The sequence below is a fragment of the Neolamprologus brichardi genome, chromosome 9, assembly GCF_056152115.1.
Source record: "Neolamprologus brichardi isolate AB-2024 chromosome 9, ASM5615211v1, whole genome shotgun sequence".
NCBI classification, from domain to species: Eukaryota; Metazoa; Chordata; class Actinopteri; order Cichliformes; family Cichlidae; genus Neolamprologus; species Neolamprologus brichardi.
The window spans coordinates 17,692,656-17,709,212 of record NC_142112.1 but is presented as its reverse complement, the minus strand read 5'-3'; the positions used below and the strand labels follow the sequence as shown (position 1 = coordinate 17,709,212).

The following is a 16,557-nucleotide window of genomic DNA, read 5'->3' as shown; positions in this document are numbered from 1 at the left end:
TGGCATCAGAAAAATTGCACTCAGTAATATGGCACATAAGAGAGACTAAGCGAAGGCTACCATAGTGTATTGGAATTGTGTTTGTCCGTGTGTGTGGTCATCTGCAAAGTCTTTGTTGTGGAGTCTGACAGCAGTTAGAAGGAAAGTCCTGTGGAATCTCTCTGTCCCACATCGTGGGTGCTGCAGCCTGCCACTGAAGGAGCTGCTCAGTGCCTTCAGAGTCTCCTGCATGGAGTGGAAGATGTTGTTGTCATGGAGAAATATATTCCATGATATCTATTTTTAACTCCAATTGCTTATTTGTACTATAATTTAATTTCAGAGTGCAATAAAAAGTTAAACTGGGGTCTTCTTTTGACCAGTAGTGTAATTTAATAAAAATCCAAAAAGAACAAACAAACAAAAAAAAAAACCACACAATCGAGCACTATCAGTCTGAATTGGCCTCTCTGAAGTTCGACATAACTGTGGGATCAATTGGACAGAGAACAAAAACAAAAGGCAGCCAACATCCAAAGAAGAGCTTCGAATGTCCTTGAAGAAGCCTGGAGAACTATTCTTAAAGACTAGTTAAAGAAATGTCAGGAAAGCTGCCGAACAGAGCTCAGGTACTGATGGGCTGATTGATCCAAATATCAATATTGCACTGCTATGTTTAGTTGTGCTGCAGTTATGTGACTCGGAGGCACTGAGAAGAGCAGTAAAGCTTTATTGATTTATTGGAAATGAAAAAACATTCCTCAAACATGAACAATTTCTGAACTTCTTAATAATAATGTATGCTGATCCCCATGGGGAAATTACTCCTCTGCATTTTTGGCTACCAGATGTCACCAGAGAGGACTGTGTTGAAAAGCTCCGAGTAATGAACCGTTTTTCAATATAAGCTTCATTTGGCCATCACTAGTGAGGGCTGTGTGCAGGCAGGAATGGTGGACCCAAAGCGCAGACACTCAGAGGCAAAACGTGAACTCAAAACAGCTTTAATGCTGAACTCAAAAGTTACAAAACTGAGAATCCAAAAATAAACTCAGGCAGACAGACAGAACACACAGCACGGACGCAGAGAAACACAGGGCTTAAATACACAGAGGGAGCAATCGGGGAATGGGTAACAGGAGGGAAACACAGCTGGGGCAAATCAGCAAAACCAGATACATTAACATAAGACATGGACTTTCAAAGTAAAACAGGAAACATAACACAGAGACGCAGACTTGACACAGGGATACAGCAACTATGGAACAGAACAGAACACCAGAACACTAACAAAACCCGCACAGAAAACCTAAACTAAGATTAAACCTATAACCCATAAGGCAAAGCTAGAATAATGAAAAAAACAAAATCAAAGAACCAATAAAAGACAAAACACCGGGTCAACGGCCCAGGCACCCTAACAAGGGGAGCCGTTCAGTGGATTCAAACCCCCGACCTTCTGATTATGGGGCGACCACTCTACCCTACTGCTCTATCCCTGCTTTTTGTGTTGCTTGGCTGGTCAATTTATGTTATATAGCACTTTAAAACCACCGCAACTGGCCCCAAGTGCTTTAGAGACAGGCATATTTACATTCCAGGACTCTTAAAAAAGCAAGAAAGGTTTGTTTTATTGTGAATTATTATGGAGTTCTCAGTGATTTAGTGGTGATTAAAATGTGTCCAGAATTTGGAAAATTGATGACAATTTATTTCAGAAATCATGACACACATAAGATGTCTTTATAAGTTAAAAGTAATGGTATTGGTATTGGCAATACTGGACCTCTGCTTGGTATCAGATCAATATTGAAATTTGCAGTATTACAGTGATCATAACAATTATTGACTTTTAAGCTCCTTAGAATTGTACAAAGTCTGTTTTTGCCTTATATACTCTATTTCTATGCATATATGCATAAAGTCTTGCTTCATTCCTACAGCTAAAATACTTATCATGTGTAAAAACTATATATCAGGGCATCCGCACCATGCTGAGTGCAATTTCTCTGCAGGGCATTTGGGTTCCTGCTCTAAATAGAAAAGGGTTGATAGCACTTGCACACACATGTGTTGACAGGAAATCTTATATATTTATATATTAGGTTAAAGAATGCGTGAATCCACATAAAACAAACAGAATGTTAAAAGGAGAACAACATTACAGCAAGAAACACACAATGCGTGTGCTGCAAGTTCCTCCTGAGCATCCCACATTCGTGGCATGACAACTAAAATGTGTGTGAAACAGTACCACTTCCTTTGTGCTTAACCCTGCAGGGTTTAATGGTTTGTTTGAGCTCACCACTTGATGAAATTGCAGATATGAAAAAGTGAGATTTCATTTTGTGGCCATCTGAGCCACAGTGAGATGAAGCTTCTTGTATACTACACTGCCAACATGTCGTTTCATGCAGCAGATTCAACTTTACAGTTAATGAAGTTTTATCATCTTAAATATTATGGCCAAAATTTCATGGCTTGCTATTGAGATGAAAAAAGAAAAACCTACAAACACGATTGACTTTTTTGACACACAGACAAGTAAACATTTGATCATCTTCAAAACAATACTAATTAATAAGGTGGTACACATAGAAAAATGCTTAAAAGAAAATATGATTTCAAAAACATTTATTCAATAAAACTATAAAAAGCTGCAATGCTGTGAAGAAAAGTGTACCCATGATGTCAGAAGCTCTCATTTCCTTAGCAGTAATAAGTGTTGCACAAGTTCCCACTCTTTGACAAGTTCCCAACAGTCTTTGACATCAGCTTCCTTAAATTTATAACTACCATCTTACACAGGAAGTGATTGTGAACTCAAAGTTAAGTCCAAGGCTGCAGCCTGCACACTGCCTGAGCAGCATAACTACAGCAACCACACAATTTGCACCCACAGCTGCTGTTCAAGACACACATGTGTTATTCTTGACTCTAAACTTTCCTTTGACAAACAGATCTGTTCTGTTGTTGAAGATAGCTAAAGATAGGGAAAAGTCCAAAACCTTATTGCATCTGGATAACTGTAACTTCCAAGTCTCCTCCAATCTCTTTTGACATCGTTGGAGATAGTATGAAATTCAGCAGCAAGACTGTCAATTGACTCCAAAAAAATATAAATACCATTCCAGCCCTGGCCTCACTGCTCTCCATTTTAGAAGTCAGTTTAAGATTTTATTTAGTGTTTCTAAGGCTCTTAATGGTCAGGACCCATCTGCATAGCACCAGTCTCATTCATTTGCATTCTTTACATGTCCTGGGGTCACGCCTCAAACTAAAAGATATCAGAGCTTATGGAGTCACTGCTCCACATTTGTGGGATCAGCTGCAAGTTGATTTTGAAGTCTAGGCACAGAAATCCACCTTTATTCTCCAGCCCACAGAGAAAGGGCATGTGTTTATTAGTATCCTAGATTCCTACAGTTTAAAAAAAATAATTTGGTGTTGTTGCTCCAAACAAGGCCTCACCATTTATTTTTACACAGACTTTCATAATGAGACACTAAAAAACATTCTTTAATAAGATTAAATGGATCTTCATCTCAGGGCATGCGTGATGTAGACTGACCAATCAGGCTAACATGTAGCTGCAAAAACTGTGCATCTTTGGAACTGATTTTAAAGAAGAAACATAAATAAATGACTAAAAACATGAGTTGACATATTGCAAGATATTTCTAGCACTTGTAGCTGTGCTCTTATCAGAACAAAGCAGAAACTGACTGTGGTAACACAGTGACTGTATGACAAACAATGAAAACCACAAGGACAGGAAGATGAAAATTGTCTGGTTAGCTAATAATGCACTGGTTGCTTATGTTGGTGTGCAGCTTAAACAAAGTTTTTTTTTTTTTTTTAATGTATGTATTGTGCCCTACATAAAGAAGGCACAGCTTATAAGACTGCTTTGTGACTTTTTGATTGCTTTAATGCAGAATTACATTCTTCCAGGTCATCATACTGAGTCCCAAAATGGGTTTTTATTTTACAAAGGGAAATTCGTTCTTTCATTATTTCCCTTTGGCAGCTGAAATCCCAAAGTTGCTACACATTTGCAGAAATATTACAAGACCTTATTGTTTCTCTTTTTGATAGGTGGAGTGTGTATAAGTGCGTGTATGATACTTTTACTTCTTATCATTTTAAGCCAAAAAAGAGATCCTTGTTGGTTTGACTTTCAGGGTAAGTAGATTTTACACATTATCATATTATATGTGACAATGATATTCATTCTGTGGATAAATATCAATGCCTGAATATATCACTATGTATAAAATATGTAAATCTAGGAATTTGTCGACCTGTTGACTGAGTCGTGTTTGCAACGTCAGATGATGAGTGTCATGGCAGCACTGTGTGTGAACATGTTGAGAACCAACATGTTACTGAGTATCTTCATTCTTTCAGGTGAGCTGTTTTTATTTCAGAGACATTACTCCGACATTTGAACATCTGCATGGATGCTAATATTTTCCACGTTATTTTAATCTAGACACTAAATTCCTAAATTCACAGGCGCTCTGGCTGCTTGTCCTGAGGATTCAGCTTTACTCATCACTACACCAGAGCAGATGGAAGCACTGAGTGGATCTTGTCTCCAAATCCCATGTAACTTTAGAGCTAAACCAGAAAAGGCTTTTAATGGGAGAAGAACAGTTGCTGGAGTGTGGATTAAAAGTGACAGTAGACTTTTAATAGATCCAAAAAATGTGATCTACAACAGTAGTGGAGCAGTTAGCATCTATCCAATGAGAATTACTGGGAACCTGAGTCAGAGAGACTGCACCACTCTGTTTTCTGATTTATCCACCAAGTACACAGACACATACTTCTTCAGAGTAGAGAGTGAAGCCTTCAAGGCCACAGCTTTCTGTGATCGTCTTCAAATTACAGTTAGAGGTAAGAGAGTTTATAATAAATAACAAATTATATTATTTATATTGTTATAGAAAACTTTAAATCATCATCATAAATCAGAGAGCTGAAAGTTAGAGTAGAGAGAGGGAAAATACTGTGCCGGAGTCATAACCAAGAAAAGAACTAGGTATAAATGTGTAAATCCAGAACATAAATCTATTTATTTAGATGACCCACCTCGACTTCACAAAGAGTGTTTGTGTTTGTTGTAACCTGTCCAAATGTGCGTGATTGGCTGGAAAGAAATATGATCCACATTTTACAGCCCTGAAATGAGCCCAGAAATGTTATAATCATCAAATCTCAGTTGTAGAAAAGAGATTGCAGTTTAAAAGTAAGATCTCTGGTGGTGTGACAGCCAGTATACTGTATTCCAAAGCAATGTGCCGCAAACCTCAGCGTCAACAACTGACAGCAGAAATCGGTTTACTTTAGTGTGCCTAAATTGTTTTCACAGGGACTGAGCACAAGTACTTATTTGCTTCAATTCTAGGCTTATAAGATGTATCAATGCAGATGGCGATCCTCATTGATAGGTTTGTATTTTAAAAAAATCCACAGGAAAATGAAGGTGGTTTGAGTACTTGAGTAAAACGTAGATTTTGTCAGCACAATAACATCATCACTACTGAAGATCCAATCACAAAGATTTACAGGGTGAGTTGAAAGAGTGGCGTGAACTGAACCACCATCACTGATTAGCTTTAAAGTATTTTTCCTCAAATTTATCAGAATTGGTTTATTTTTCCACTGAGCACAATGCTATTTTTTGAGACATTATTGTTCCCAAGTATGTATTATTATTAAATAATGTAATGAGATTACACCTCTATGCCAATGAGTCCTCAAAGCGCAAAGCTTAAAAACTACACACTTTTAAGTACACAACTGTATTTGAATGGTTATCAGCCTTGTGTACTAAAATCCAAATAATACCTGTATTAATTTGATGTGTCTGTTGTGAAACCACAGATTCTCCTTGGAGGCCCAATATTACAATCTCAGGTGATCTGAAGGAGAAGGAGTCTGTCACTATAACCTGCTCAGCTCTCACTCCCTGTCCACACTCCCCTCCTCAACTCACCTGGAATCTCCAACAAGACTCTCCCAACAAAATAGAGGAAAACACAGATGGAAGCTTTACAACTAAAATCCAGCAGAACATCACTCTGTCAGACACACATGATGGAAAGAAGATCAGCTGCTCTGCCAGATATCCTGTGAACCAAGGAAACAACACCAAGACAGCAGAGACAGAAGAGACTCTCAATGTTTCATGTAGGACTTGAAGGCCTTATCTTTTAGAGAAAACCTTAATAAAGAGCCTCCTCTCTCTTTGTGCACCTTTATTCACTCCAAAATCTCTTCCAGACCCTCCCAGGCTGATCAGTCCCACTGGTCCTGTATCAGTGGGCAGCATGGTGACTCTAACCTGTTCCTGCCAGGCAAACCCTCCTGTTGACAGCTATGTCTGGTTCATGACCAGTGGTGATAAACTGGAGATGATCAAAGCTGACACAAAGGTTTACAGCTTTGAGGTGACCAAACTCGATCGAGACAAATTGTTTTACTGCAGCTGCGGGAATCATCTGGACATCCAGATATCAGCAGGCAGTCAGCTGCTGTTTGAAGGTAAACACAGGAATTGCATTTGTGAGGAGTAATTTTCCATCAAGGAGTTGACTGTGCTGTCGCATTGCAGGTGATGAACACTGGGGGAAAATGACTGTAATGAAGACTGTGGGAATCATAATACTTGTCAGCACACTGGTCATCTTTGAGTGGTGAGGCAGCTACATACCAGCGTGTAATTTCAAATGTATTTACATGAGTTACAGCATTAATTATAATGTAACCAAAATCAAATGAGAAGCTTTCCTCCTTTCTAACTTGTTTCCATCTTTTTCTTTCAGCTGGTTTAGATCGAGACGTCCCAACAAACCAGAGGCAGGAAGATAAACAGAGCTTATAGTCTAACAACTAAAGTGTCTGCAAGTCTCATGAGGAAGTAAAACCTAAGGAAGTAAAAACTTAAAATATCCCTGCATTTACTGCCACGGTTAGCAAGAAATGAAAGCTTGTACAAGTTTCTAAAATTCTCTGTTGTTTTAATGGTAGTACAGAAGAAAGGTGTAAATACTAGTGTCCTCACCAAATGTAGAGCACACAGCATACCGAGCAGCCACATGATAGTAAAGGCAGTTGTTGCTGGTTTTGAAAAGTGCCACAGTGCAGCATTTAAAAGCTAAAGAAATATATATTACCCAATACTGGGTGGCAGAATCCTAATTCCCAAAAAAAGCGTATCGCTGATGTGTAAATGCACTTCTTTTTTCTACCATCGTGATCAGTTTGATTCATCTACAAAACCACAGAATACACAGAGCGCTGGTCATGTAACACTTGAAACTCTTAAAGACAAATTCATATAATAAACAAAAGCACTGATGAAAACAACAGATCTAGCCAATTATATATATTTAGAAAAAGATTCATTACTATAGATTTAACAATAGCAACAGAGAAACATTATCACCTTCATAGTACAAATGATGAATTAAGTAAATTCCAGACATTAGCAAACTTCTGGATAAAGACTGTGACCTGGATGATTTTGGTTGTCGTGTGTTTGTTCTGCTTTGTGTTTGTCCATGTCATCTTTCAAAAATAAAAACAATCTTTATTGATTTCATGATTTTCGACTAATTGCTGAAACCTCTTTTTCCTCTTTGAAGGTCCACTTTGTGAGTGAACTGGATGCATGTGTTTCACGACATGTAGTTTTAAAGAGAGGAAACTGGAGTAGGGATGAGTATTGTTTAGGTTTTATCAGATACCGGTGCCAAACCGGTACTTTTGAAACGGTGCAGGTGCTTAAACAGTGCTCGAACCGCTGCTTAAAGAATGGAAAACACAAACTTTGTCCTAAAACCTCTCATGCTCAGCTGTTTTTTTTTGTAAAAAGATAACAATGTTAGCCTTTTCTGCAGCTATAGGGCATATATGGTATCACTCTTGGCTGGAAGCAGTGCTTAAACAATGGAAAAAACACAAACTTTGTCTAAAAACCTCTCATGTTTAGCTGTTTTCCACTTTTTCTTTGGTCATTTTAGCCTTTTTTGCCAGGGTGAAGGGAGTATCTGCCATCAAACAAGAAGACAGCCACATGTAACTACGACGGTGTTTGCTAGTTCACCTTACATGCATTAATTTAATAACATGGTTAGCCTACTCAACGTAAATTACACACGAACAACATTAAGCTCGCCCAGAGAAGAACGGCTGCTGCTGCCATCATCATCCGTCATCATTTCTGCTACACTGGCAGGGCTAGGGGTCAGGACTCTACTCTTCGGGTTTTTGGGGGATGTTGCTCCGGGTCAGATAACAGGCAACCCACCCGCACTCGGTTTGCGCAGTGGCGTGTCTAGAAAATATTTCTTGGGGGGGCCAGGTAGGGGCACAGATTTGGAAAAGGCTGGCAGGTATAATTGGCAGATGATGTTAAAAAAAATTCTACCAACTGTTAGTATTTTTACTGACATATAGTGCACATATGTTTTGTGCAAAAACATTTTTGAATATTAAAATACGAACATTTCTAACATACAATTGGCAGATTAGCCAATGCCAATGCAAAACTTTATCTGCCTATTAAAAAAAGAAGATAATCTTCTCACAAACTGGTGTTTGACTTTGAAACAGGAAAAAAGTGGGGAAACAACTGAAAAGACTAACATTTGAATGAAACCTGAAAGCAAGTAAATACTTTCTATGCTGCCTTATGATAAACTTTGGTAATACTGATGTATAAAGAACAACACTCGCTGATGATGAAATACAGTCAGCTGGCATGGTGACACTGCCAGTATTAACCTGCAGGGCTGGACTGGGACAAAAAAATTGGCCCGGACATTTTGACTAGAGACCGGCGCACCAGGTATTAAAGCCATAAAGCCTTTGAATGAAAACAAACGCTGTTGTGACAGTGATGTACAGTCTTGTTGGTATATGTATGATTTCTATACATTTTATGTCAGATAAAAACTTTGTTCGCAAGATTCAGATGATTATTTAATAAAAGCTAGACATTTTAAATGAGAATAAGAAAGAAAAGTATTTCTTTGTGTCCCCCTTTCCCTGTTGATGCCCCCCTGGCCCCCTGGCAAAACTTTGCTAGATCCGCCCCTGCACAGTTACCAGCTGTCAGCTACGTAAAAAAGGATCCTGGTGTTATTTGTCTCTCAGAAACAGTTCATAACTTCCCTTCAACTCATTCATGTCACCTAAAAGGTAAACCTGTTTGTCCATCACCTGTTCAGCTCTGATGATTCAGTAAGGACATCTCCTGGTTTCATCTTCATGTTTCCCTCTCACCACATATCCAAACCGATATCATGACCAGCAGCTTTTACAGCTGTGGCTCCAGCAAACATCAGATGATACTAGTACTAGTATGATACTAATATGCGCTGCTTTTCGGTCTGGTTACTGTCTGGTTACTACCGTTTATGTCAGAACTGGTGCCATAATGGCACCAGATACCGGTACCCATCCCTAAACTGGAGGTTGAGATTAAAGCTTTCAGTTTTAACCAGTTTTAATCATTTGTGCTCATACATCTTCAGAATACTCGTGTGTGTATAATTACTGTTGATATTGTAAGGATTCGAGATGGGTGGGGTTTGCTTTTTCTGTTTTCTTGAGCTGGGTGAGTGGGCGTGGTCGCAGTTCTCGGGGTGTTCAGCTTGTGGTGTTTGGCATCGTCAAGCTGGTGAAGAACAGCGGTGTGCCAGCTGTGCTTCAGCTCTGTGGTAATGGGCTCATTCCGGGAATCTCCAGCTGTAATCTTCGTCTTCTCGTCATCCCTCTGTAGAGCTACTCCTACTAAGATCGCTCGTCTGTTTACTCTGTTCGCCCCCCCGGAGAACAGCGTTAGGCACGGATTCCTCACTTCGGACTTCCACGCCTCACCTGCTTACCTGGATTTCTCCTCATCACCTTCCTGCACCTTTCGCAAACGTCCAGCCACCTGCCCGTCTGCTCCCATTAATCTAACGTTACTGTGTGTGCGCTTATCACCGGTCTTTGTCCTCTTCCTTTCTCCTCAGGTCCTTCCCGTTCCACCTGCTCACCAAGTGTTTCCATTTTCCTTCTTTAATTCACCATAAATCAACTTTTTTACGTGTTTGTATGACTGAGTTGGTTTGCTCCTTTGAATCCACTCTTAGTGAAACATGGCAGAGATAATATAATTTTATGATGTTATTAAATATATAGTATAAAAGCACAAAACCTTAGAATAACTCAAGTTGGTAAAGAAGTTCTTTGATGATTTGTAAGTACTTTGAGACTTTAACGATGTTGTAATCTTTGACTTCCTTTATCAGAGGATATTAACAGGAAGGACAGATAAGTGACTATTTTCCTGCTTCGGTCAGAGCATCATGTGACGCCATGCCAGTAGCAGCTTTGCAACCAAGCAGGCTGGCCTTAGCTCACTTTCTTAAAGAGCATGTTCTCCTTCTGAACTTCCTTCTTTTTAACAGCAGTCAGGCTACATGGTTCACTGTAACTGTGCTAAAACCCCCTCATTTCGTTGTGAAATCACTCGTTCACTTGGTAAGGAAACATTTCACTGTTACTCTCTAAAACTAATAATTATTTATTCTTTTACTTAAATAAAAGACGCATTAAGTAATTTTAAATGTAATATGTATTAAATTTTACTTGGTTGTGTTGTTGTTTTAAATGAACTGTGTGATTATAGATTCAGAGAGATCACTGCTAAGAAAAAAAATGTTGTTAAATAGGGGAAGTTCTCTTGTGAAACAACTTTAACAGACTGTCGGTGCTGTTTTAAAACTTCATGTGTGGAATGATTAGATAAACAGATTTCTTTGTGTTTGTGTGTTAAAATGCAGGGAAGGAGTTTGTGAACATGGTGACAGTCGGCATGTTATCGGTTCTCCTCTTTGTTTCAGGTGAGCCGTTTGTTCACTTATATTGAAATCATTTAAAATGTGAATTTTATTTGGAAGAAAAAGTGAACCTACAGCTACTTTTTCCAACTGTTATTGTCCTAACTTGAAATTGAAATTCTTTAATTGGTAATTTCTCTTTGGTTTGTTTACAAAACAAGAATTTAAATGATAACAGAAGAAGAAGTCAAATGACTGAAAGGGTGTTGGCTGAAGCTACAGCTTGTAACACCTACAGCTTAAGAAAAAATAAAGAAAGTATATTAAATCAACTACACTTTTAATGTCTAATTTAAAAACTGAATCATGACAAAAGAAAAAGAAATAATCAGTAACCCTTTATGTCTAATTGAGCTCTAGATGAGCTCTGTTAAAACCTGCGATTGTGTAATAAACAGATACAAAAATCAATGTAATTGAATAATTTAATCAAAGATTATGTTTTAAGTCTTGTCTGGACAACAGTACAGTATTAATGTGTGAATAACTTAATCCATGAATTGTATTTACAGGTGGTTTGGCAGACTGTACAAAACAATCAGACCTCTCCATAACTCCATCAAAGAAGCTGGAAGCACTGAGTGGATCTTGTTTGCAAATCCCATGTAGCTTCAAACCCAAAGAAGAACAGAACTTTATCCGCACAAGAAAAATCTTTGGAGTGTGGATTAAAAATGATTCTAGATTCAGTATCGGAAATTCAAAAAATGTGATCTTCAACAGTAGTGGAGCAGTTAACATCTATCCAATGAGTATTACTGGGAACCTGAGTCAGAGAGACTGCACCACTCTGTTTTCTAATTTAACCACCACATACACAGACAAATACTACTTCAGAGTAGAGAGTGAACCATTCAAGGCAACAGCTTCTTGTGATCCTCTTCAAATAACAGTCAGAGGTAACGAATTCTTGCTTTTTCATAGTTAAAGCAAACAATAATTTTGTGGTTTTGTTCTTGATTGTTAGATTTTTTTTCTCTGTCTATGTCTGTTGAGGATATACTATATTGCAGTCACAATTATTGTCTTAATAGCCTGAATGGTGTTTATATTTCCTTATTTATAATGTTTGCTCTGCTCAGGATCTGATTTCTAAAATTATCTATGAATTTTGGATAACGAGATCACAGGATGAAGTTTGAAGATTTAAACATGTATAAAGTGTAGTGTGCTCTTCATTTCTAATATGTTTGTGATTTGAAACCACAGATTCTCCTTGGAGGCCCGATATTACAATCCCAGGTGATCTGAAGGAAAAGGAGTCTGTCACTATAACCTGCTCAGCTCTCACTCCCTGTCCACACTCCCCTCCTCAACTCACCTGGAATCTCCAACAAGACTCTCACAAAAAAATAGAGGAAAACACAGATGGAAGCTTTACAACTAAAATCCAGCAGAACATCACTCTGTCAGACACACATGATGGAAAGAAGATCAGCTGCTCTGCCAGATATCCTGTGAACCAAGGAAAAGACACCAAGACAGCAGAGACAGAAGAGACTCTCAGTGTTTCATGTAAGACAATCAGAGTTTGTTGTTGGATCCTGTCAACATATCATGATTGATGGGATCCACATTATTTATCATTCTGTTTATAATGAATAATGGGGATATGTGTGAATCTTTTTCTCCAGATTCTCCCAAAGACACCTCAGCATCCATCAGTACATCAGGTTTGGTGTCAGCAGGCAGCTGGGTGAACCTGACCTGCTCCAGCAGAGCCAAACCTCCAGTCAGCAGCTTCACCTGGTTCAAGAAGAGCAGAGATGGAGCTGTGAAAGTATCTGAAGGAGAGATTTACAGCTTCAATGTAACAGATGGAGGAGTTTATTACTGTGTGGCCACTAATGATCTGGGTAATCAGACATCAGCAGAGACTCATCTTAATATTTCAGGTAAATGTAGAATGATAGATGAAAAGGCTCAATTCTAAACATTGTGTTTAATTTTAGTCATAACAGATTGATCAAAATAATCAGGAATGGGATAAATCTTTTCAGAAAAATGTAGGTAGTCAGCTGTTCATCACGGTTGAACATCTTCACAAAGTACAAGTGCAAACAGCAGGGGAAAGTAAAATAAGGAGGCTGGACATATATGAATGAATACTATATATATGAACACTGTATACCGAGCAGAAAGACTTAACATGTGTTTCTTTAGGAACTGATACGTGGTGGGCTGCTGTTGGAGGGATCCTTGGGATCATCACACTTATTTGTTTGGTTTTCATCATTTGGTAAGTGTCTGTTTCTTAACCTATTTTAATTTTTTTTTTTTTTAGCATTGTGAGTAGCTTGTTCATCACTTTGTTTATTTGTTTGTATTAGGTATTTTACAACATTGTCTTATACTTTGCCTAAATACTGTAAATTGTTACATTTTGGATGAATGTCTCAGACAAAATTAGGATGTTTTGGTGTGCATTTTACATTTATATGGTCGCAGAAGTAGATTTTAAGTTAACATGACATCAAAATCAAACGTAAAGTTGGACAGCTACTCAGGGTTGTGTCATTCCTGCTGGTGGCCACAAGGTGGCAACATAGCACAACATGAGTCCGTTAATGACTCAGATAATTGTTTCTGCACTGAAGAAACTTCAGGGTTGAGTCAATCATACTTGAACGTTTCAGGAAAGTAATTTTACTATATATATATATATGTATATATGTATATATAATTATTTCTTTTTTTCCCCTTTTACTTCTACAGTTAAGCTAAAAGTTGTCTTGTTCCTTTTAGGCGGCTGAAGTCAGTCAAACATGGAGCTTCCGATCAGACACAGGTGGGAAAACTGAACTTTATTGTGGTTTTACATGACTGCACAATAGTGACTGCAGTCTTTTCAATTCAGTTTAATTTTTTTCATATAACGCCAAGCCAGCTTCATGAAGAGCTTTATAGTGTAAGGTAAAGACCCTACAATAACAGACAAAAAACCCTAACAATCCCAACAAGTGCCCTATGAGGAAGCACTTGGTGACAGCAGGAAGGAAAAACTCCCTTTAAACCAGAAGAAACCTCCAGCAGAACCAGGCTCAGGGAGGGGCCACCATCTGCTGCACCTGGTTGGGTTGAGGGGAGGAAGACACGACAAAGACACCCTGTGGAAGAGAGCCAGAGATTAAACATAATTAAATGGAGAGTGGCATATAAATGCACAGTGAGTGAAAAAGCAACATAATGGGAATCATCCAGCAGACTATACCAACTGCAGTGTAATAAGGGAGGATTCAGAGTCACTGATCCAGTCCTAACTATAGGCTTTATTAAAAAGAAAATCTTATCTTAAAAATCTTAGAAAAGTAGAGGGTGTGTGTCTCCTGCATCCAAACTGGAAGCTGGTTCCACAGAGGGGCCTGAAAGCTGAAGATTCTGCCTTCCAGTAAGTAAACCAGCAGTCTGAGGACAAAGTGCTCTAATGGGGTGAGACAGAGCCGATTCCTCACTCACATACAAATGCGATTAAACGTCCTGTTTTTTTGTGTTTTACTTGCTTTCAAAGCATCAAGTTGCTACTCTGAAGGTATCAAATTATATCACTGATTGAGTCGAACAGAGTTTTCCCCCAGTTCTTCATTACATCTCAAGTTTGGTGTGTTTGATTTCAGTCTCTCCAAGAAGCAGCCAGAACAGCAGAAAATGAAGACATCCATTATGGACAGATTGACTTCTCCAAGCAGAAACCCGGACCTTCTTTAGACCGATTGCAGGAGAGCACACAGCAGCAGGATTTGGTGTATTCACAGGTCAAAGTGTGCAAGACTCAAAGCAGAGACAGGCCATCACAGACAGCTGATGGCCCAGAGTGTATCTACGCTCAAGTGCAGAAGAAATGAGTGTGGAAGTGTCTGTTGGTGAAAAATGCTCTCTTCTAATTCATTACAAAGAACCCGTTCAGGATGTTCATGTCTGATGAACATATATTTGTAGAATAGCGCTTCCATACAATATTTCTTTTAAAAAGGTACTTTGAATGGTAAATAGTCTGTATTTGTAAAGTGCTTTTACTAGTCCCCCCTAGGGACCCCAAAGCGCTTTACAGACCCAGTCATCCACTCATTCACACACTGGTGGAGGCAAGCTACAGTTGTAGCTACAGTTGCCCTGGGGTAGACTGACAGAAGCGAGGCTGCCATATCGTGCCATTGGCCCTTCTGGCCAACACCAGTAGGCGGTAGGTGAAGTGTCTTGCCCAAGGACACAACAACCGAGACTGTCCGAGCCGGGGCTCGAACTGGCGAACTCCCAACTCTTGAGCCACGAAGTGAAGTTTGATTAGCTGTTTATCTCCAGTAAAATATTTATTATTATTTTTTATCATTTTGTGTATTTTTGTGTATTTAGTATAAGTTTATCATATATATTTTATTTTTAATGTTCCTAAAATGAAGATGATGGACATCCATTTTGCAACATTTTGTATCACAGCTGCTGTGGAGGGCATTTGAGTAAAACTCATTCTATTATTAAAAAAAACACAATCTGATATAATCTGAATATTGTGACATGGTGGCTTAGTCTGCTGAATATCCATTACACCACCAACAACCTGACCTGTTATTAGCAAGGATCACTCCATTCTTTCACGATGATCTTCATGTTGCGCTATCAGAGATGCTTTTCTGTGAGTGGTTATTTGCATAACTTTCAGCTTTCTGTAAGCTTGAAGTAGTCGACCAATTCTCCTCTAATGTCTGGCATCATCAACATGTTTTTTCCCCCCATCACTCACTGGATGTTTTCCAGTGAGAACCTTACAGATGGCAGATCCCAGTAGATCAGAAGTTTTGAAATACTTGGAGCAGACATTCAAAGTCACTTAAATCACCTTTCTATCTATTTCTGATGTCTCCATGCATGAGGTGTTACCTCCTTTGACAGTATCACAGTATCAGCTTAAAGCACTTGTTGCAGGCTGCTGAGTTTGCATATTTTGCTGTGAAGTACAGCCAGACTTTTGACCGCTTCGCCTTGGGCATTTTTAATCTGTAGCTCTGCTCTAAAAGAATGTACGTACCTGGACCCGCCTACTATCCTCGGAAACGTAAAATGATTGGCTAGAATCTGAAGTGTATCACAGCTCAGGACAAGGGAGATACGGAAGGAAATAAAGAGGGGGATGCAGAAACAGTTAAGGGAGATGAGACACAGAGAAAGAGAGCGAGGGAGCAAGGAACCGAGACAGGGAGAGAAACATGATTAGCAGAGGAAACATGGATAAACCTGACAGACAGAAGGAGTCATGCAAATGAACATGAGGAGGGGAAACATGGGAACAGAAAAGGGAAACAAGACATAAGGACACAGGGCCACATAAAAACAAATGCACAGAGGGGGGGACACAGACGACAGAGACACAAGGGGAACCTAATGGACAAGGAACCAAACAGAACAGAAGAACCCCAAAACAGCCAAAACTAAAGACTACTAATGAGCCTAAGACATAAACCATAATACAAAAATGACACCAAAACACACAAAACTCAAAACACTGGGTCAAATGACCCAGATACATGACAATTCCTTCATGAAATTATGAACTGTATAAATTACACAACAACGTTAATATTGATATTTTCAATGTTTTCTGATGTTTTACAGAAAGAGGATTATTACTTATGGTACAGTTCAATGAAGTCAAGATAAGTTACACCTTTTGTTTGGAAAAGTT

The 16,557-nt window shown here is 38.8% G+C and overlaps 2 protein-coding genes across 2 annotated transcripts; both read left to right on the top strand.

The window, feature by feature from the left end:
- The first annotated feature begins 4,313 nt into the window (after nucleotides 1–4,313).
- Nucleotides 4,314–7,283, top strand: LOC118455984 (myelin-associated glycoprotein-like). The gene is made up of 6 exons (XM_087845607.1): nucleotides 4,314–4,389; nucleotides 4,498–4,881; nucleotides 5,872–6,177; nucleotides 6,271–6,531; nucleotides 6,602–6,683; nucleotides 6,813–7,283. Exons 1-6 carry the CDS (start codon nucleotides 4,314–4,316, stop codon nucleotides 6,856–6,858), a joined length of 1,155 nt encoding a protein of 384 aa, XP_087701733.1. The 3' UTR covers nucleotides 6,859–7,283.
- Nucleotides 7,284–10,341: 3,058 nt separating this feature from the next.
- On the top strand, nucleotides 10,342–15,219 carry LOC148101408 (sialic acid-binding Ig-like lectin 12). Its single transcript, XM_087845500.1, has 8 exons — nucleotides 10,342–10,521; nucleotides 10,832–10,883; nucleotides 11,393–11,779; nucleotides 12,090–12,395; nucleotides 12,515–12,775; nucleotides 13,044–13,119; nucleotides 13,626–13,713; nucleotides 14,495–15,219. Exons 1-8 carry the CDS (start codon nucleotides 10,357–10,359, stop codon nucleotides 14,720–14,722), a joined length of 1,563 nt encoding a protein of 520 aa, XP_087701626.1. The 5' UTR covers nucleotides 10,342–10,356; the 3' UTR covers nucleotides 14,723–15,219.
- The last annotated feature ends 1,338 nt before the right edge of the window (nucleotides 15,220–16,557 follow it).